General features: G+C 40.9%; 2 protein-coding genes across 3 annotated transcripts; one reads left to right on the top strand and one right to left on the bottom strand.

Moving 5' to 3' along the window:
* Positions 1-1,208: 1,208 nt before the first annotated feature.
* On the bottom strand, positions 1,209-10,983 carry LOC110482608 (uncharacterized). The gene is made up of 8 exons (XM_077783108.1): positions 10,773-10,983; positions 4,828-4,868; positions 4,664-4,744; positions 4,495-4,585; positions 3,590-3,630; positions 3,463-3,490; positions 3,175-3,355; positions 1,209-1,705 (listed from the first exon to the last, which is right to left on the bottom strand). The coding sequence occupies exons 1-5, from the start codon at positions 10,981-10,983 to the stop codon at positions 3,617-3,619; spliced, it is 438 nt and encodes a 145-aa protein (XP_077639234.1). The 3' UTR covers positions 1,209-1,705; positions 3,175-3,355; positions 3,463-3,490; positions 3,590-3,616.
* Positions 10,968-21,822, top strand: PYROXD1 (pyridine nucleotide-disulphide oxidoreductase domain 1). Of its 2 annotated transcripts, XM_021552054.3 has the most exons (12): positions 10,968-11,062; positions 12,379-12,459; positions 13,827-13,946; positions 15,148-15,276; positions 16,095-16,168; positions 16,778-16,938; positions 17,552-17,652; positions 18,446-18,575; positions 19,390-19,502; positions 20,609-20,731; positions 20,966-21,103; positions 21,440-21,822. In XM_021552054.3, the coding sequence occupies exons 1-12, from the start codon at positions 10,982-10,984 to the stop codon at positions 21,686-21,688; spliced, it is 1,500 nt and encodes a 499-aa protein (XP_021407729.2). In that variant the 5' UTR covers positions 10,968-10,981; the 3' UTR covers positions 21,689-21,822. The 2 variants fall into 2 exon arrangements, with proteins under 2 accessions (XP_021407729.2, XP_021407730.2); XM_021552055.3 differs by lacking the exon at positions 15,148-15,276.

Raw genomic sequence — 21,822 nt, 5'->3', positions numbered from 1 at the left:
GTCACAATCAAAGAAGGGCTAAAAACAGGCCCATAGCTCTCAGGCAAATCGGACAGACCCAGGGGAAGGGTTTCCAGAGCCACAAACATTTTTTTCAGTCATAAAATTCTACGTGTACAAAGAACCTGAAATGAACAGGGTCTATGCCTTTATTAATGTTCAGTTCTTTATTAAAAAGTTAGCTCGGCAGGGGGGGTGTTGTAGCTTCTTCCGGTAGCCGAAGGGTGAGAAGGCTGCAGAGTCTGTCCCTGGAGTCTCCGTGGAACACTGGTAGCCAGAGGTGCAGAGGTGTCCAGTCTGTATCTGCAGTCCCGATCAGCAGACCGTGCTCTCTCCTTTCCTCCTGGCACACTGGTAGCCACAGGGTGGAGGGATGTGCAGAGCCTGCTGCCGAGATCCAGCAGCAGCTATCCCTCTCCTGCCCTCCTGGTAACACCAGGAAGAGTGTCTGATTCCTTGTGCCTGCTTCCCACAGCCCAGTCCAGTCTGGTCCTCTGCAGGTTATGGTGACAGGTCAAACATAGACTAGGGATGGGGTTCCCTTTTCTCCAACCAGCACACCCATCCAGCCCCCTCCACTGTGCCCATATTTTTCATTTTGGGGTGCTTTTCATCCCCAAAACCCCCTCCCATGATTCCATGATTATTTTGCATCCTGGTCCTAGTGTGAGTGGGGGTGTAGGTGATTCCCAGGAGCAATTGGCTAATTGACATTTCAATGTCAGTACTTAGCTCAAGCTGAAGTGTCCCAGTCAGGCTGTTTTGTTCATAACAGAACCCATTGGGGGGGAAAAAGAACTGAGTGTGGTTGAGTGAGGTGTGATAGGACACGTGTGTGAGGTGTGATATTATCACAGAGTGAGAGAAGACCCCAAGATTGCAGTTCTACTCTCCTGTGAGGAAAGTGGTTGTTCAAGGGGGAAGCGGACACAACATGGAAAAACTCATTTTCATGCATCAAGCCTGAAACTCAGGGAGCTCGGGGGTCAATCACAGGGAGGATCAAAAAGGGAGGTTCTCTGGTGTTTGGGAACTGGAAAACCTTCTGATCGAGGACTAGATAATTACCAGCCAAAACCCCACAGATCGGTTCGCTTTGAGGCTAGTAGACTGGTAATACTGAACAACGATCAGGCACAAGTACGGTACCGGTTAAAATTTTTTTAAGGATTCTTTTGGGAACTCAGCACAGAGTTATGGTAAGGAGATGCTAGCAAAGTCATTTATTGCATTTTTAAGAAAGATGGGATAAAGAAAAGCAGAAAGCACAAGCAAAGATGCTGGTAGCAGCAGTTAGGGAAGCCCAGAAACAGGAACTGGCCCAAAACCCTGTAAAATCAACACAGAACCATCAGCCTCAGAGGAGACAGAACCCCTCTCAAAGAAGTACTCAAACAGTCATAAAAATATCCCAGAGTGTTTTTATTGCAAAAAGAAAGGGATTTTAAGAGAGAGTGCAAAAAGAGGATGAAAGATGAAAAAATCTTCCAGGAAGATTAGAGGTGTCAGGGGATTTTTAATTTAGGGTCCAGAACATTCAGAGAGCCTTTGATAAAGCTAAAAATAAGACCCCAAAACCAAGAACTCATATTCTTACTCGATTCAGGAGCTGAGCAGAGTATTGTTCAGTGGTTGCCACCAGGGTGCACAAAAAGCAAGGATACTATGGTGGTCACTGGGGCAAAGGGGAAATCCTTCAAAGTACCTGTCATTAAAAAAGTAGAAATAGAATCAGAAACTAGGTTTTGCTTAGGGAATATACTACTGGTTGAAGAAGCAGATTATAATCTGCTGGGAAAGAATTAATGGAAGCTCTGGAAGTAAGTCTAATTGTGCAGGAATCCCATTTTAAGGTAAGCCTATATAGATTAACCACAGAGGATGAGGACAAAATAGATCCTAGGGTCTGGTATACCCAAGAGGAAGACACAAGGATAGAAATGGAACCAATCCATATTGAAATTGAGAGACCAGAAGATTATATTAGGATCAAGCAATATCCCATTCCTATGGAAGGAAGGAGAGGATTGAAACCTGTGATCAAAGAACTTGCATGTCTAGGCATAACACTCCTATCCGGCAGTACAGAAGACTGATGGTAGTTATAGGTTAGTACAGGATCTGAGAGCTGTGAACAGGAGGACTAAAATGCTATTTCTTACAGTCTCAAACCTTACACCTTGTTGAATATCTCTCCGGAAGATACCTGGTATATGCTTTTTGGACCTGTCCCTTAGCTAAAGAGAGTCTGACTATTTTGCTTTCCAATGGGAGGACCCAGAGACAAACAGAAAGCAGCAATTAAGGTGGACATCTTTGCCTCAGGGGTTTGTAGATTCGCCTAATCTGTTTGGACAGGCTCTTGAACTTAAGTCAATTTGTGCCAAGAGAAGGTACTAAATTATTACAATATGTGGATGACCTATTGGTAGCTGATCCAAGAGAGGAAGATGTAAGAGCAAGTACCATAGCATTACTAAATTTCTTAGGGGATAAAGAATTACAGGTTTCAAAGTCAAAGCTACAGTTTACTGAGCCCGAAGTTAAATATCTACGACATTGGCTAACAAAAGGGAAGGAGAAATTAGCACTTGAAAGAGTAGCAGAGATTGTTACTCTACTCTCTCCATGGGCAAAAAGAGAGATTAGACAGCTGCTGGGGTATCTAGGATATTGCAGGCAGTGGATTGAGTGGTATAGTGAAAAGGTTAAGTTCCTGTATGAGAAACTACTGACAGGTGAAAGTGGACAGAACAGGACGAGGAGGGATTCAAAGAGTTAAAGGAAACACTTATGGCAGCTCCAGTATTGATCCTTCCCAATGTGAAAAAGCCATTTCAGTTATTTATAGATAGTCATACTATCTATATTTATAGATAGTCATAGCCAGTAGTCATACTGCCCATGGAGTATTAACACAGGATTGGGCAGGAAGCATAAAACCATTGGACTATGAATCAGATCTTCTAGACCCCATGAGCAGGGGGTGGTCCACTTGCTTACTAGCAATTTTGGCAGTAGCACTGTTAGTTGAAGAAGCCAAGAAAGTAACTTTTGGGGCTCAGTTGGTAGCTTATACTCCTCATAGCGTAAGAAGCATATTACAACAGAAAGCAGACAAATTGCTCACAGATGCTAGACTCTTGAATTATGAAGCCATAGAGATCCACTCACCTGATTCAGAATTACGAACCACGGCTGTTCCTGAAGGCTACCCAGGTGACACCTTCAAATGGAAAAGAACAAGGCTTCATCACAGAGCCATGTGTACTGCTTCCCAAATTCCCACGAGAGCGATGAACAGGGTCTGTTGGCCAGTTGCTGAAGGGCTCTCGGCATAATACAAGTGGACCACCTAAAGCACAGAAACAAGAATGGAGGCTAAGAGTTGCACCAGGAATTGAGACCTGAGCAATAGCAACTGCTGCCAGCCACCAGTCACTGCCCACCTTGTCCACTTACCTTGACTGCTAATATCCAACTTTACTTCCTAAAAATAAAGACAAAGAAGGCTGTAACACAGTGTCACCATTTATGCTTCCCCTGCAAAGACAAATGGTGACTGACCTTCTCAGGGGAACCCACTCACCTGGGATGGGGCGCTCTGCCATGGAATTCATCTGGTTGCATCTGAAAGAATGTTAGGACAGAAGTCAGAACACTGCAGGATAACTTAACAGCTCCAGACATGTTGTGTCTATCTACAAATCCCATCTAGAGTCCAACTACACCCCACATCACAAATTTCCAGGCCTCAGGACTTGTCCTATTATACCTACACCAGGCTATGAAGGAGGGCAGAGCAGCTCCAGGCCAAATATACAGACACCACCAGTGACGTAGGACAAGACAAACGAGGGGATGAAACAGCAAGAGAAAACTCTTTGCGAGAACAATGTGGAATGACGTGACTGAGGTGACACCAATAGCAAGCCGACGGTGCTCAGAGAACCCTGGAGAAACAAGATGCTAACTGAATGACTTTTTCCACACACTGCAAAGATGGACACCCATGAGTCCTGTGGTCTGAATCCTCCACCTATCTTTGCATTTCAACAAGTCCTAATCCACTAGAATGGATCTTGCAGTGCACAGCTGTTGAGAATGGCTAAGAACAAGATGAGATGCTATTCCAATGCCTGTCGGGGCTCCTGAGCCAAAGGTTCAAAGGAATCAGCACTGGGCCAAGGAAATCAGAGATCAGAGATGCAAAGATAGGCACCTCCGTTTCTGATAAGCCCCTCAAAGGACTAAGGCAAAAGGCATGTAATACGAGACACCCAAAAGACACAGAAGGCACGACAGAAAAGTGACACGACATGCATGGGCACTGCTCTGCCCTGAGCACCTCAGCACTGTGAGACTTTTCCTTTATGTGGCCTCAGGGGCCAACTCTTGCACATCCCCACCTTCAAAGCTGACTCAAAAAGCCCTCCTGGTGGCTCACTTTCATCCCCTCTTTGGGTCCCAGCCTTGGGCTCATCTCTCAGATACCTGGGGATAAGAATCCACCTCGGGTATGAAGGAAGTCTGCCTTGCCCGCTGGGAATTTCCTGCCATCACCAGGCTCTTGTTTCTTGGTCAGCTACAATCAAGAACAGCAAACCTTAGCATGTGATCTTAGCTGCACAGCAGTTGAAAACCCAACAATTCTGCTACTCACCATTCTCCTAAGAACGCTTGGCTCCTTGGGCCGCACGCTTTGGCCGTGCTCGGACGCCAACGCCGACAGCCTGGTGACTGCCTGGGTTAAGAGGAGACAAGGCGATGGGGCATTGCTGAATCTTGAGTGGACCCTGGCTCCTCCTCACTAGTTCCCCAACTTACAGCAGCCCCTCTGCTTCTCCTGAAGGCTCCCTGGGTGACACCTTCAAATGGAAAAGGTCAAGGCTTCGTCTCAGAGCCATGTGCTGCTTCCCAAGTTCCCATGAGAGTGATGAATTGGGTCTATTGGCCCATTGGTGAAGGAGTCTCAGCAAGCACACAAACAAGGATGGATGCTTAGAGCTGCAGCAGAAACACCACTACCCGAAGCACACAAATATATAAATTTAAAAAAAACCAAAAAAATTCCATAAAGAAAAAGCCCCCTCCAATTACCCATAACCACATTACCAAATATAACAACAAAGGCCCCATGTCCAATCCCCTTAATAAAACCTCTAAAATCTATGCCAACAAAACCCCTACAGCTAAATATTGCCCTAACCAAATAAGAACAAAAAACCCCATGTATTTTAAATATACAAAATCATTAACTTAACACATCAAAACTACAAAAATATAAAACCTTACTGAACACCAGTACACAGTACACACTAATTTCATCACAACATATGAAACAAAACCTATTTCTATTACTAATGTAACAAAAACCTGAAAACTCACACATTATAAACACAAACTTCCTCCAAAACAAATATTTCAAAACCCCAGAAATCTTAAATAAACACTTAAAATAACTACTATAAAACAAAAATCAGTAAACAATTAAACACCTGACCTCAACTACCTAAAACCATCTATAATAACTCTTCTTAAAAAACACCCCAACAAATACCAATTGCCACCTCAACAACACACCACCAGCAACACCAAACAACTCAGAATACTGTAATTCCCTTCCAAAAAAATGCTCCATAAACTAAAACACCAAAAAAAAAAAAATCAACAAAACCCACTCTCCCTTCAACAACCCCATTTAATCCACACACATAACTGAAACAAATAAAGATTAACAATAAAGTATCATACCTTAAATAACTCCACCATTTAACACTGCTGTACCAAACTTATTTTTAAAAAATCACAAAAACCAAATTACACATAGTAAAAAATTACAAAAAAATAAAACAAGACACTGTATACCACCAAAAAAATTGAATAAAAACTACATATAAATGCCACTAGTTATTAAATAGCATTGCTAATAAGTGTATTTACCTGTATGTACATATAAATGCATACATACAATTAAAATGTATTAATTTGAGCATTAAGCCAACAATATAAGAAAACAAAACATCCTAAAATTATACTATAATAGGACATCCTCTATCATCCTCACCCAAATTCTCAACTATACTGAACACAAACAGAAAAAATCCTTTTTTACTTATTTTACCCAATTAGCTAAAATGAAAAGTTTGGCCAAAACTGTAATTTCTTCTAAAACTATTATACTTTACTCCAATATGAAAAAACCAAACCAGCACCAAAAACCCCATGCCAAAAAGACAAAAAGACTATCACCACACCCCATCAGCAATTACCTCCTCCTGCTGGATGGACCCAACAGAGAAAAAAGGCGGAGGTCTCTCGACAGAGTGCGAAATGCATTGAACACTGTGTTATGTGTAACATGATGTATGTAATATTTGATATTATTGAGAGGATGCATAAGGCAGCACTGGGAGTTGCCCCATATATTTGGAAACCGGTCTCTGATAAAACCGCCTTTGCAAGCTAATACATGTGGCTCGCCTGGAGACGGGCCATGTGTCGAGGTGATACAGGAACGCCCGGCGATGATCATCCCAGCAATGACTCCAGATTGGCATTGTTGAAATCCTTCGGGCCGATACATCTGAATGCCGTGTTCCGTTAACTACATCGGGGAGATTCATCATTTCCGGACACCGAATTGTTCGACTCAACGCTGAGAAAAAAGACTTTATGAATATGTGGGACTTTAAATGGAAAGAAAAGGCTGATGGCCGAAATCCCGGCCTTGAGCAAAATATTCACTATAAAAACTGCTTGCACCAGGAGGGTGGTGTGTGGGCATAGGGGGATCCTCTGCTGAGGCTGTCTACTCTGTGAAACACCCAGCACCGATCCTGGGCTCAGCACTGTCCTGTTCCTTGTGGCTGGCTCAGATAGAATTCGATTGCTATAATAAAATTTATTTTTAACTCAGTTGGATCAATTTTTATCCATAACACCTGTTTCCAGAAGGCGCCCACGGTATTATTCAAAGCTGTGGCTCGCTTACAGAGCAACACCAACAAAGCCCACAGACAAAAAGCCTGCGTGGTCGGGGCTGGGTTTTTCCTCTCTCCTTTCAGTGACTTTGGCAAGCACGCTCCAAAGCTGACAAGCCACAAGTGTCCCCCAGCGCCCCATGCCAGGACTCGCTCCATGTAAAAGTGAGCTGAGGAAAACCCCCTACAACAGTTCCCGGCAGGAGCCGCCCCCTCATCATGGTTACACAATTAAAAAACATACATGCATTGACGGTCATTGAGGGAAAGCTTTCCAGTGGACAAAATAGTCATTTTGGTAGTACACCTTGATACACCTTCAGAAAAAGCAGAATCAGCGCCATCTCCTAAGACCCCTGCTGAGGAACCCAGCCCTCCTTGGGACACCCAAAGCAGCAGATATCAAAAAAGCAGAGGAAAAGTCAAACTTGGAGTGGAAAAAGAGAACATAAGTACACCAGCCTTTAAAAAAAGCCTTCATACAGCAATAGTGGGAATCACTCACATTTCTTCTTTCCTCACTTTCTGTGATTACATAAACATGAAGTAAAAACACGTTAAATATAAGGCAGAGCTAGGATTTTATAGGTCTTCATTTTGGCAATCTGGATGACAAACACCTCTTCTGGGACCATGACACATTTTGGGGACTGGCAGAGAATGGAGGCAAAAGGTGCCAGAGAATCCTTTATATTCCCTTGAGTTCCTGCAGCAGTTCTGGTTTCAGGGCACTTGCTTGGTTCATTCCTAGATAAAAACATTATGGCACTATTTTCAAAACTACTACCCATCTCTAGTCAGGGTTTCCTACATTCCTGTATGCAAATGAGTGGATAGAGAGAGGGTTTCTTTCCAAATGAATTTAGCTATAAATTCTTATTCTTTACCAATGCCTATAAAAACAAAAAATCAGGACGAGTTTCAAGATGACAAACATTTTGTTCAGTGTCAAGACAGATGTCTTTATTTTCCCAAATAAATCTCTGTTTTTCCTGTACCACACGTGCATCAACAACCCACCCTTGACATCCCCTGCCCTCTAGATCATCCCCTCCCCAGCCATGTCAAAGCCCCTTCAGCACTTTTGGGAGGTGGGGGGTCCCATGCCCACTTTTTACTTTATTTCATTCCTTTCTATCAGCATGTAAATTTCAACTATTAATTATTAACTATTATTATAGCATATTTTATATATATATATATATATATATATAATAGCATATAATATAGCCCACTTCTGTGGACATATATATTGAAAATATGTCATATATCTTTATATATGTATATGAAGTGTATCTAGGTATAAATTAAAAATACAGGCATGTATCTTTTTTACTATCTACATATATATAATATATAATGTTTAGATTTATATATAATAGTATATCTTTGTTATTTATAGAATATTACAATATATACTATATATTTAATATGTATATAGTATAATATATAATAATATATGGCATATGTATTTAAATTATATTATAATCATAAAAGATGTATTATAATATATAATGCTATATATAATAATATATAGTATTTATATATATATAATTAAAATATTACTATTTATTACTATCTACTTTTTCTTTTATTCTCTACATATACATATATATATATATAAAGCTTTGCCTTTATCCTTACTGCCAGACAGTGGAAAGAGTTTTAGCTTTTCACTTATGTTTCTCATCCTTTTTTCACTCACATTTCCTGCCCTTTTCCACCTCGTGTTTTCCACCCTTTCTTCACTCCGTTTTCCCACCCTTTTCCCCCTCACCTTTCATGCCTGTTATAAATGAAAATTTGTCTGGCTAAATTAAAATGAAAAAATAAAATATTTATTTTGCAATCAAATTCTATCTAGCCAGCCACAAGGAAAGAACAGTGCTGAGCCCGGGGTCGGCCCTGGGTGTGCAACAAGAAGTCGGCCTCAGCAGAGGTTTTCCTCTATGCCCACACATCTCTATCTTGGCACAAGTGGTTTTTATAGGGAAAATTCCGCCTGAGGCCAAGATTTCAGCAGTCAGTCTTTTCTTCTATTCAGAGTCCATATGTTAATAAGATTTTCTTTTTTTGGTGATGAGGGAGAACAATTCAGTGTCCGGAGTTTGTTGAATCCCTTGATGAAATTTACCGGAATTCGGGAACGCTGCATTCACATGTATCTGCCTAAGGATTTCCATGATATCCATCTTGGGTCATTACACGAACGATCAGTACCTGGGGTTCCCGTATCTCCCCAGACATGGCCCATCTCCTGGGGAGCCTGTACCTTCTTATTTGTAAATCAGTTTCTAATATACACCTGGTCTCGCCTGCGAAGGTGGGGGGGAATCCTAATACAAATGTGTATACTCTTAACAAATATTCAGTATCACATATATCATATTAGAAATGGTGCAAATTATATCTGCTACATATAACAATGCCCTTTTTCATCTCCCTCCTGACCTTTTCTGCTTCTCATTTCCTTCTCTTTTTCTCTCTCTCTTTCCCCCTCCCATTGAAACACTTTAAATGTCAGAAAAAGGGGGATTTCTCCTCAATTTAAACTCTAAAAAACCAAGGGATAACAGGGATTCACTTGCAATTTAAACCTTAAGGTGATGAAAATGGGGAGTTTGCCCTCAACTCAAACCCATAAAATGGCATAATAAAGGTTTTCCCCTTCCCGTTAAACTAGAATATAACAATTGCCCATCAGCTGATGGGCAGCTAAGTTCTGGAAAAGAGAGATTTTCCTTCAACTGATACCATTAAAAGCATGATGAAGGGGAATCTCCTGCAATTTAAACACAGCCAATAATGGAAAAGGAGGTTTTCCTCTCAAGCACCTCTTTTCTCTGGGGTCACTGGGATGCTCTAGAGAGGTACTAGGATGGCACCGAGGGCACTTGGAAGGGACTGAAGGCACTGGGATAGAGCTGGAAAGATGAATTTGAAAAGAGAAAGAAGAGAGAATCTCCCCTGTACCCCCACATGCTGCCTCACCTACTCAGGTGTGCTACTCCCTCTCCTGTGCCCTCCTGGGTCACAGGGACTACTCTGCCCCTCCTCATCCTCACTGACCACACCTGGGACTGCCCTGACCCTCCTCATCCTCACTGACCACACCTGGGACTGCCCTGACCCTCCTCATCCTCACTGACCACACCTGGGACTGCCCTGACCCTCCTCATCCTCACTGACCACACCTGGGGCTGCTTCATCCCCTCCTCATGCTCACTGAGCACACCTGGGGCTGCTTCATCCCCTCCTCATCCTCACTGAGCACACCTGGGACTGCTTCATCCCCTCCTCATGCTCACTGAGCACACCTGGGGCTGCTTCATCCCCTCCTCATCCTCACTGACCACACCTGGGACTGCTTCATCCCCTCCTCATCCTCACTGAGCACACCTGGGGCTGCTTCATCCCCTCCTCATCCTCACTGACCACACCTGGGGCTGCTTCATCCCCTCCTCATCCTCACTGAGCACACCTGGGGCTGCTTCATCCCCTCCTCATCCTCACTGACCACCCCGGAGCTGCCCTGGACACTGATTTTCATAGGAATGTCACTAAATCCCACTCTGAGTCTCAATAAATGGAACAAGCCTTGCTGCTATTCACATTACATATGAAGCTGCCTAATATGGAAAAAATCGGAGGGAAAATGTAATTTATAGGGATTTGTACGGAGTTTATAGGGACTGCTGCTACAGAGGGCGCCTGGGGTATGGTGTGGGCGAAAACCCGGACTGGATTTCCTGGAGTAGGGAATGGGGTAAACGCGGGACTGGATCTTACCAGAACACGGAATGGGGGAAAACCTGGACTGGATTCCGGCTCGATCCCGGAACGGGTGTCCAAGACGTCGCTTGCACAGAGCCGTAGAGCGGAGCGCACACCCGCGGCACCGAAAGAGCAAACCGGCGGAAAGGCGGCTCCCTACGGGCCCGCTCGTGCCCGCGGGAGGAGCGGAAGCTGCGGCGCGCCCTCCCGCTCGGGGCGGGGCCATGGCGGGGCCCGGCGGCGCGGCGCGGGGCCGCTTCGCCGTGGTGGGCGGCGGCATCGCGGGGGTGACCTGCGCCGAGAAGGTAACGGGGCTCTCCCTCCGTTCCTCCCCGCCGGCCGGGAAGTGTCCGCAGGGATGTGGGAGGCTCCCCCAGCCCGGGGCGGCCTCGGGGTGCCGGGCCCTTGGCGGCCCCGCTGCCCGCGCTTGTGCACGGCCATCGAAACTGATCCACACTCTAATCGCATCAATATTCGCATGTGATGCTTCCTTACTCTGCCCTACACCCCCCGCTTCTTAAAAATAATAATTTGTCTCGCTGGACAAAACACAAGCCAAGCGCAGCAGTGGTGTAACGTAAGGATGTTTTTCTGTGTAGAAGTCTCCAGATGTTCAAAGTTGATAAGGTTATTTTGAAGCTGTTCGTGAAACGTTTCATAAAGAGAGTTACGGCTCTCTGTGCCCTGCTCCAGAGGTCAGGGACTCGGGATTCCTGCAGGAATTATTCTAAAGGACTGTGCTGCAGCCGGGCTGAAGGCTGCTGTGATGTGTTCCTTTTTATTAGTGCTGCTCAGTTTTTATATGCTCCTTGTTTTAGAGCTGTATACCTCTTCCAGCTCTCGGTGAGCCCAAGCTCTAAAAATAAATTCATCTGTTTCTTGGCCTCAAGGTTTTTGATGGTTTTAAAGTAACAGTTCCTGTAGAATAAAATTTGCACCTGTAGAATGAAATTATGTGGCTATTAGTTTGATGAGGACTGTTTTATCTACTAGGGCTGCAGAGCAGCATACAGACTGTGTTTTGGAGGCACGTGTTCTCTGGTGATTTCAGGGTCCCTCTGGTTGGCATCCCTTCCCCCCGAGAGCAATACTTGTCTTGGTCTGACTGTCACCTTGCTGAGCATTGCACATTTAAAATGGGAGTCCTTCCCTTTGCCTTGGGGCCTCATAAGTCTTGAATTGCTTAATAGCACCCTGAAGATGATCAGTTTACTAGATAGGATATAAAATGTCCAGGAGAAATCAGCATTTCATTTGTGAAAATGAAACCTGAAAGCAATCAGTCACTGCTATGCAGTGAAAAAATGTGTATCCACCAACTGGGTGTCTCCAGAAATCACATGATCACAGTCTGATCTATCAGATGGCCTTTGGAATATTGTGACAATAATCCTTTACACTGTGGCTGCAGTTCTTGAAGGTATATTTATGCATGATTGAAATAAATGTTGTGTCTCCAAATTCTCTTCAGTCCTTATCCTTCTGTTATCCTGAAGTAGTGTTTTTTTCAATAAGATTCTACAAAATCAAAGTAATGTATTAACATACTGCTTTTCACCAGTAGTTTTACTGTGTTCAAGTCTGATGATGACTCTCATCATGGTTTCTGTTTCTTTACAAGCTGGCTGCAGAGTTCCCATCAGAAGACATTTTTTTAGTGACAGCTTCCCCAGTTATAAAAGCTGTAACTAATTTCAAGCAGGTAAGAGAGACTTGATTTTTCCTACAGTAAGACATGTTCAAAGTTTACTTGTGCAGATAATTTAGAACCAGTGGTGAAGATGCTCACGACTTTGAGCTTGTTTTCATATTAGTGTGATTGCAGTGGTGTTAGTAATACTGATGAGCTATTTTACAGAAATTAGTAATTGGTGAATATATTCACACCATTCAGGCAAAGGTTAAACCAGGTACTTACATGGCTGAAGTGTGCTTACTGAAACTTTATTTCATTGCTTTATTAGTGAGTGACCTCTCAGAAGCACTGAAATGGTATCATAGTCTTGCTCATGTTTGAATTTGGGGCAGAAACAGCCTGCTGACAAGCAGCAAAAGAAGGGATAGCCTTCTGGGGAGTTGCTTCGAGCTTTGTCTGCTCCAGCAGGTGCTGATTCAGTGACATCTTTCCTGCTGGTTTTAAAAAGAAAATCAAATGCATGCATGGATTCAGATTTGTGGCTAGTAGGGTCATGAAGCTGAGTCTGGGAGCCCTCTGTGGGATTGTTGGAGTAACACCCAACTTTCAGAATGCTTTCTGAAAGTGCTGAGTGTCCAGTAGAGACATTTGCACAGCACAGAGATGTAAAGTGTGTAATTCACATCAGTGGAAATTTACATATCTGAAAAATAAGGGAACAGCTAAGCACTATTGGAAGGCAGCAGCATATAAATTTTGGACATGAGCATCGTAATTTCTCTCTGAATTGCAAGCATCCTATGGCTTCTGGCTCCTAACTGTGTTCCAAACTCTGAATCTTCAATGAAGTAACAGACCTGGATGTTTCCATGCAGCCACTCTCTTTTGGATAAAACACAAAATTGTCATCATCATTTGAATGTTTTTCAAATTCTGGCTTGCATCTTTGGGGGTTTAATTTGGTTTATGCTTGTTTTCTATTTGATGTCCATTTCCCATGAGGTCTCTGAAATATTAGGTAGTGGCTTGGGATGAGTTATTTTATCAAAGTTACAAAAAAGAGAAAAACAAGGATTTTAACACTACATCACAGTAGTGTCAAAAAGAAAAAGCAGTGTTAACTTTTTTAATACACTTCTTTATGGAATGAAACATTGTAGCAGTTAGAACAACTGCCAGGGTTCTCCATTTTTGCTTAATCTCTATCTTTAGAATTAACATGTAGTACTTTGACTCTTCAACCAGGAACAGGCATGAAAAGATTCTGTATTGAAAAATAAACTAGCTGTTACATGATAACACATTTTCAGACAATATGGGCTTTATGTTGTGACTTTTTTACTATAAATGAACACAGCACCTTCTGTCAAAAGCTTTAGAAGAAGAAATGGGTAATGATCCATATTTTTAAATACTTCTCTTTTCTCCTACAGGTGTCCAAAACACTTGAGGAATTTGATGTCGAAGAGCAACCAAGTTCCCTATTAGAAAAACGATATCCCAATATTAGAGTTATACAATCTGGAGTAAAACAGCTGAAAAGTGATGAACACGTAAGCCAAGGTTTTCTTTTTTATTTCGTTTTTCAAGTTATGTATATAAAAATAAGAAGTAGCTGAATGTTTTGGGTAAGAAATTTTCTTCAAGAATATTTTGGTTATTGAATTGATAAGTTACCAAAATTACAAGAAAATATTTTCTAATTCTAATTTCACTTACTGCTTTACACTGTTTTTCTAGTAGAAATATATACAGAGGATGAAAGAAATCTTGAAAAAAACATTTCCACTTTTTTTTTCTCTCTGTTTAGCATAAATATACACAGAGATCAAAAAAAAAATCGTGAAAGAACCAACATTTCCACCTTTTCTTCCTTCTGTTTAGCAGGAAATACGTTGCAAATATGAGCAATGGACAGCATGTACACACCCTTGTTAGCTCTGTGTCAAAACATTATTTTCCACTTCAGCATGTATGAGAAACTCACATTCACATCCCAAACTGGTTTTGCTCACTTTTAAGGTTTGGAGATGTAATTCCAGGTAGATTCTGCTAACATTCTGAATCCAATGGTTTTCTTATTTTAGTAGGATAGTATTTTAATATAGGTCTTGGTGGACACAAATAATTAATCTATGTGGGTTTGGAGGATCTTTTGCCCAAAACCACTTTAAACTATGCAGCTTCTAGATTGCAGAACAACAAATAATGTCATAAAATATTAAAATTTAAGGTCTTGTTTCTCAGAATGACATAGCTTGTTTAGTGCCTCCACTTTTTCTTCAGCAAAGAACAGATTTGCAGTCTTTCTAAACTGTGTCCTATCCTGTGCCTTGTTAACTCAGAGCTACTGCTGTTGAAATGTTTGATTGAGATTGTCAATTGCTAATGTACAGCAGTTCATAGTTCTGTTTCTGGGGCCTGAGGGACATTTGTCCCATAGAAAATACAGAACTCTTTTAGCACAGCCACTGAGTACAAAGTGCCACCAAGTGGTAAACTTGATCTAGCTTTGAGTGCACTGTGTACAGTTCCCATTTTATTGTTCACTTATTTGTGGTGAGTGTGGTGGGAATAAGTGACACACAATCAGGAGGAATATGAAGCCTTGTTCCTTAAGAAGCCCCTTACAGATTTTCATATCTGCAAATTACTGTGACATTACAGAAAGAAAGCTGATGTGCTCTTAGTTGTCTTCATTTAGATGAATTCTCTTAGGGGAATTGATTTTTCTTCTCTCTTCACTGTTAACAGAAAATTTACACTGAAGATGGGAAAGAATACATATATGAAAAACTCTGCCTGTGTGCTGGAGCCAAACCAAAATTAATTGTTGAAGGGAACCCGTATGTATTAGGAATCCGGGACACTGACAGTGCACAGGTGAATGTGTTTAGGACTTAAAAATGTGTAATATATTTCTGCATCTGGTGCAAAATACCAGAATTATTGTGGAGTGAAATGGAGAAACGGAAAATAATAATTGTTACTATATATTCTTAAATAGGAACATTTTCACTAGCAGAAAAACAGCCTTATAATGCCACCAAATTAATGTCACTATATTTGTTAAGTTTATAGATAGCTCATACTCATTATTCCTAACATGATAATATGGAATAAACAATGTTTTTTTCACCCTCCAGTCAGAATCCAATTGAAAATATAAAGAAAGTTCCCTGGGAAGGTATGTGTGATACCTGCTACAAAGGGCTGCTTCATACAGTGGAAAGCTACTGAAGGAATGACTTTTTATTCTTTTGTTGTTCTACTGTAGCTTCTCCTCTTTGTACAGAAAAGAGTAAGAAATAGTTAAAGATGTGGAAAAGTTTTCACCTAAGAAATAACTTAATAGATTAAAAATTAAGCTTGGGAGGCAAAGGTGAAGTTTCACTGCTACAGGTCTTCAGAATTAGAGGAGGCAGGGTGAGCACTGCTGTTCTGTAACATGGAGCTGCCATTCATCAAATGAAGCTGGACCTTAAGGATAAAAAAGCAGTTATACTTTCAAAGAATCTGAAGTGAAACTGAAATTGTTGTTTGTTACAACAGCAGCTCCTGGTACAGGTCTTAGTGTAGCTAGATGTGCATCAATAGTCTGGGAAAAATCAAGATTAAGAGCAAGAAAATACTGGAAAGGATATGGTTGATCAGTGTGAGGAAACATGCTCTAAGTGACATTTTTTTCTTTCTTAATGCAGGCTTTTCAGAAGAATTTGGCTCATGCTGAGAGAATAGTGGTGGTAGGAAATGGTGGGATTGCCCTTGAATTAGTGTAAGTGAACAAAAAATACAGAAAATATTGAACAATGCAATGCTAAGTCTAGTGTACATGAGTTGGAGAAGGTTGACTTATACAATTTTATCTCTTAGAGCATTTAGTAGCAAAACTGATTACAGGGTTGGTTTTGGTTTGTTTTTTGTTTTTTTTTTGCAACATAGTGTTTTTTACTGACACATAAAATTAGGAAACCTCCAGAAGAAGCTTTGACACATAGATATCAAGAATATTCAGTTCATGTTCCACATAGTGCAAACAAGATCCAAATGCTGTTTTTTTAACAGTAGGAGTCTGGCAAAAATGCACTTACTTTTCATTATGGGGAGCAGAAAGACTAATTACTAGTATTATAAATTTGAGCTGCCCCCCACCCCCTACCCCAGTTCAGTGAAGGTTGTGTTGGTGAGAAAATATGACTTGTCAACTTGAAGAGATTTTTTTTTTTAATGGGTTCCTTATGTAAATATTTAGAAGTGGATTTGATAGGTTGGAAAGTCTTGGATCCCCTGGTTCTGGCTTCTGGACACACTGCTGCTTGTGTTGCTAACAGTCAGATCCTTCTCAGGCAGTCTGTCACTTTATCCCTTGTTTAAATGCCCACAGGTATGAAATTCAAGGCTGTGAAGTAATCTGGGCTATCAAAGACAAAGCCATTGGGAACACTTTCTTTGATGCAGGAGCAGCTGAATTCCTCCTTCCAAAGCTCACTGCTGAAGGCCAAGAGACTCCAATTGAGTGTAAAAGAACCAAGTACACAGTGGAAGGTATGGGGTTTAGCTTCCTGACACTGCAGCAGCAGCATTTCATATTAGTCTTAAAATAAGTCAATTTAAGCAGCTTGGAATAAGGCTTACTGTTATCATCAATGACATTTCTTTCTTCAAAAACTGAGAGTAAAAAAGCAACATAAAAAACCATCCCAAATTTATGTAGACAGAATGTAATACAGTTTCCTGTGAGCTGTAAAAAAGTGCTTACCTTTGTGCCAAATTTATATTAATTCCCTGCATTCCTTCAGCTGAAGAACTTGTTCTATTTTTTGTAATGTTTTGATGTGAACTCACCATTATATAGGGAGGAGCTGTCACATAGTAAGATATTGGAGGTGCAGATGAAACCACACTCCAACTCACAGGTGCAGTGAAACTGCAGTCTCAGAAAGAACAATTAACTAGCACTGCATGAACAAACATCACACAAACATATGTATGACCAAAGTCATAACAAAAAGAAGAGCGTGGCTCTAGACATCAGGCAGGAAGAATAAGGATATTAGACTAGATGGTATTTTTCTATTAATTGAGAATTCTTGTTCTGAATTCTGAAGACAAGGCAGTATGCACACTAAATCTGATATACTCCATGTCTTTGCTTCAGGAAGTGAGGAGAAAGGAAGACCTACAGGAGCATCTGACAAGCTGGGCAGTGCCTTAGGCCCCGACTGGCATGAGGGCTTACACCTTAAAGGGACTAAGGAGGTATGGGTATAACCTTGCTGGCATATTTATTTGAGTGTTGTGGGCATAAGCATTGGGAAGAGTTTGCAATAAAATCCTCACGTTTAATTTTTTTTTTCATTTATGAATTCCTGAGCTGTTAGGTGTTTGCGTCTGTTTTGCATTTAAAAAATGACCTGTCAAGGGCCAACTAAAAGGACATTTAGGATATTTAGCAGTTTAATCAGTGGTGGTTTGGCTGTTGAAGGCTGTGGAACTGCATTTGCGTAGTGAGAGAATAAAACAAGGCCCAAATTCACAAAACAATTTAGAGCAACAGTTAAGTTTCCAACTTCTGGCTTGAGCTCAGAATATGGTTGAAATGTGGGTTAATGGTACAGAATATTTTTTCTTTTTACAGTGTTTAGAACATATACTTATTATTGTTACCAGAATTTAATTAATGATAGAAAAACAAAGGATTTGCAATCCTGAAAGACAGAAAAGATGAGTTTAGTTTATTCTGTTAAGGTTTGAACTCTCTTCCTGAAGCTTAGGGGAACCTGAATATGTTTTCTAGCATTCCAGAAAAATCTAATTGTTAGGAATTTTCAAGGAACATCAGATACCTGTTGAAAAAGCAGGTAAATTGCCATTGGCTATGGTTAGACCTGTGGCAAAATGAGGAAAGTGTGGGAATCCAGTTAGTGGGCTGGGATATATTGTGGGGGGGTTTTCCACTTTAGTGGTATCAATTTAGGTGAAGATATCCTTGCTATTCTCAGTCTTGTGATCGCTAATCATTATGTTTATAATTCTGTCAATTTTTCTTTAGTTTTCTCATAAAGTACATATTGAAATACTGTGTGAAGTAAAGAAAATACACTTACAGCAAGAATTTATCCAACTGCAGTGGACTTCCTTGACTTTTCCTAAAGGAGAGAAAAATGTAGAAGCAGATGAGGGTGAGTGCCAGTGCTGATAAGACATTGAAGATGGATCGGTGCTGGAGCATGTTTGATCTTGTTTGCTGTTTTAAAGCAAATACAGTTTTGAAAAATAAATATTATATCTCTATAATCTGATGTCTAGCAGTTTACAATAATCAAATTTATGGGCTGCAATTAAATTGCAAAATGTTACGGGTCAGACACTTTTTTCCACAAAGTAACCAAAATTCTGTATGCAGAATATTCCATCCTAACACAATCCATTAAATATTTTAATAGTGAAGTTAAAGCAGGAGAAAAAAAAATCACACCAACGTTTTGTATCAAAACTGAAATAAACCTTCCAAGTAGAGGAAAATATTCCCTTTTCTTAAATGAATAATTATGCCTATAATTTTCACCTAATTAAAATGAATATTTAAAGTACTATTTTAGTAATCAGTTACTTTCAGCACAAGTCAAATCTGTGCTGTTCTTTTTGCTTTTGAGGCACTTCTGTGCATCTGTAAATTTCTACATAAAAGAATATTTGGCAACTTCATACTTGAGAGAGCATCCCACAGGACACAGAGGGCTTTAATTTAGGAAAATTCTAAGAAAGTTATTAGTAGGAGTGGAAGCTGAGATCCAAAATCTCTAGTTCTGAGCAATGGTAAGAATAGTTATGGGTAATCTCTGATAATTTTTTCCTTTTTAATCTTTCTTTACCTATTCAGGTACCTCTAAGGTTTTGTAGGGCTTTTTTCCTTTCATATCTTATCATAAGACATAATTAATAATATAACTTCAATTGGTTACATTCTCGGGACAAAACTTTCCTCTTTTTCAGTGCTGTGGCCTGTATATGTGGAATTAACTAATGGAAAAATTTATGGATGCAATTTCATTGTCAGTGCAACTGGAGTTGTGCCAAATGTTGAACCATTTCTGGATGGCAATAATGTAAGTATATTGGTTTCTTTTGAAGCTTTTCAAATAAGGTTAAAGAAACCTCTTCAACTGGTTTATGCTTGTGTTCTGATATGAAACATGGATTGCTAAAGATTTAAATACTGTGCACCATCTCAAAATAAGGCAGGTTATGTTCATAGTGAGATATCCAACACTATACAAGTGTATTTGATTTGTGGTCTTGGTTTATTATATTGTTCCCCAGGCATTTATATACAGTACATATGCAGTATTAAGCCTATGCAGAGAGAGAAAAGCATCTGTACAATTGGCTAATATGGCAGAAATATAGAATAATTTCCATGTTATAGACTATACCATAGTCTTACCTTACTAATCTTGACATTTGCTCCTGGAAAGGATGCAACTATTTCCAGTACTTTTCATCTGGGACACTGAGCTGTCAAGGTGCTCATGTTCATTGAGAGAAGTCAGCACCCAAATGTGGATGGTAATTCCAGAGTTCATAACTGCCATGTGAATTTCCACACCTCAGGATCACTTTGTTTCTGTGTTCAGTGCCTGCTCAGCAACAACTAAAACATCCCTGGGTTATTAACACTGTTTTCATCACAAGTCCAACAAATAGTCCCATACAAGCTACTACTAAAAAATGATCCCATACAAAACCAGCATATTGTGGTATTTCACGTTAAGTGATGCCATCTGATTAGGAAATAAAAGACTGTGCTCTGGTTACAGAAGGAAATGCTGAAAACATAGATCTGATGTTGAGCCATAAGATATTTCTAGGCCCATGCTATAAGCTTAGATCAGGAATTAAGTTTTTGCAATGGTATTTTCTTGCCTTGGCAAAAAAAGTCATCTCTTAAGACTGGGCATCCCTGTAACACACAGTGTGATTTGGAATTTGGCAAACCCTGTGACTTCCCTGCCTAGGTATCAGTCATAGTCCTTTAAAAACCTGTGCTGTGCTCTAGAAATAATAACATAAGTAATGTCTTGCACCTTCCATGGAGCTCTTGCCACTCAGCATAGTCACATGGTAAATAATAAAGGAACAGCCGATTGCTGAAGGGGGATGGAGTTGGATGCCTTTCTGACTTGTTTCATTGTTGATGTGTGAACCCCTTCAGTTTGCTGTGGGTGAAGATGGAGGACTGAAGGTAGACAAGCACATGCACACGTCGCTGCCAGATGTGTTTGCAGCTGGAGATATTTGCACGGCAGCATGGGAGCCCAGCCCCGTGTGGCACCAGGTATGTCCTCACCCGTGTGACCCACGGGGAGTTACACACCAAGGAGGGAAAGGTTAAGCTAGTGGATAATCCCGGAGGGTTGGTAACTGAGTTTTGTGGAGGTGGCTGGAAACCAAGCTAGCCAGCCCTTCTGAGTATTAAAAACCAAGTATTTTTTGAGTACTCACTGCAGTGAGTGTGGTCATGGCACAGTGATGGTCTTGTGAGTTAAACCTGCCCAATTTCCTCTTCCAGATGAGGCTGTGGACCCAAGCTCGGCAGATGGGATGGTATGCAGCAAAGTGCATGGCAGCAGATGCTTTAGGGGAATCTATTGAGATGGATTTCAGCTTTGAACTATTTGCTCACATTACAAAATTTTTCAATTACAAGGTCAGTACAGTCTGATAGTTGTAAACCACTGAGTAACACATACTGCTTGCTTATATTCACTCACTGACACTGAGCAGATGCTTTGAGAAAACAGGTTTCTTTATATAGTAATTAATCCTAGCTTAGATTTTCTCCATTCATACTAATGTGTATGATATTTCAAGGGGAAGATTTTTGAGTCTATTGTGTGTTTGCAGGCCAGTGATGGGGGGAGGGACATTAGGGACAAATATTTTCCTGTTTGCATCACTTTTGAGGCCCAGAACTGTTACCAGCAAAAATGCTAAAAGGCACCGCAATGTTCTTATGAGAGCTTTTCTTTTTTCCTTCTGCTAGGTGGTGGTTTTGGGAAGGTACAATGCTCAGGGCCTGGGCTCAGACCATGAGCTGATCCTGAGATGTACCAAAGGCCACGAGTACGTGAAAGTGGTGATGCAGAACGGCCGAATGATGGGAGCTGTGCTCATTGGTGAAACAGACTTGGAAGAAACTTTCGAAAACCTAATTTTAAATCAAATGGATCTTTCAGCCTACGGTGAAGATCTCCTAAATACAGATATTGATATAGAAGATTATTTTGATTGAACAATACCCCATTCCCATTCTGTATGAAGTTTTGATATCAAGTCATACATCTTAGAAAACTGTTTTCTCAGGATTACCAGAAATGAGGGATAAATGCAATCCTCTATTAAGATTTTGGGTTGATCTTGCCAAAA

The sequence above is a fragment of the Lonchura striata genome, chromosome 5 (assembly GCF_046129695.1).
Source record: "Lonchura striata isolate bLonStr1 chromosome 5, bLonStr1.mat, whole genome shotgun sequence".
NCBI classification, from domain to species: domain Eukaryota; kingdom Metazoa; phylum Chordata; class Aves; order Passeriformes; family Estrildidae; genus Lonchura; species Lonchura striata.
This window is presented reverse-complemented; position numbering and strand designations above follow the sequence as displayed.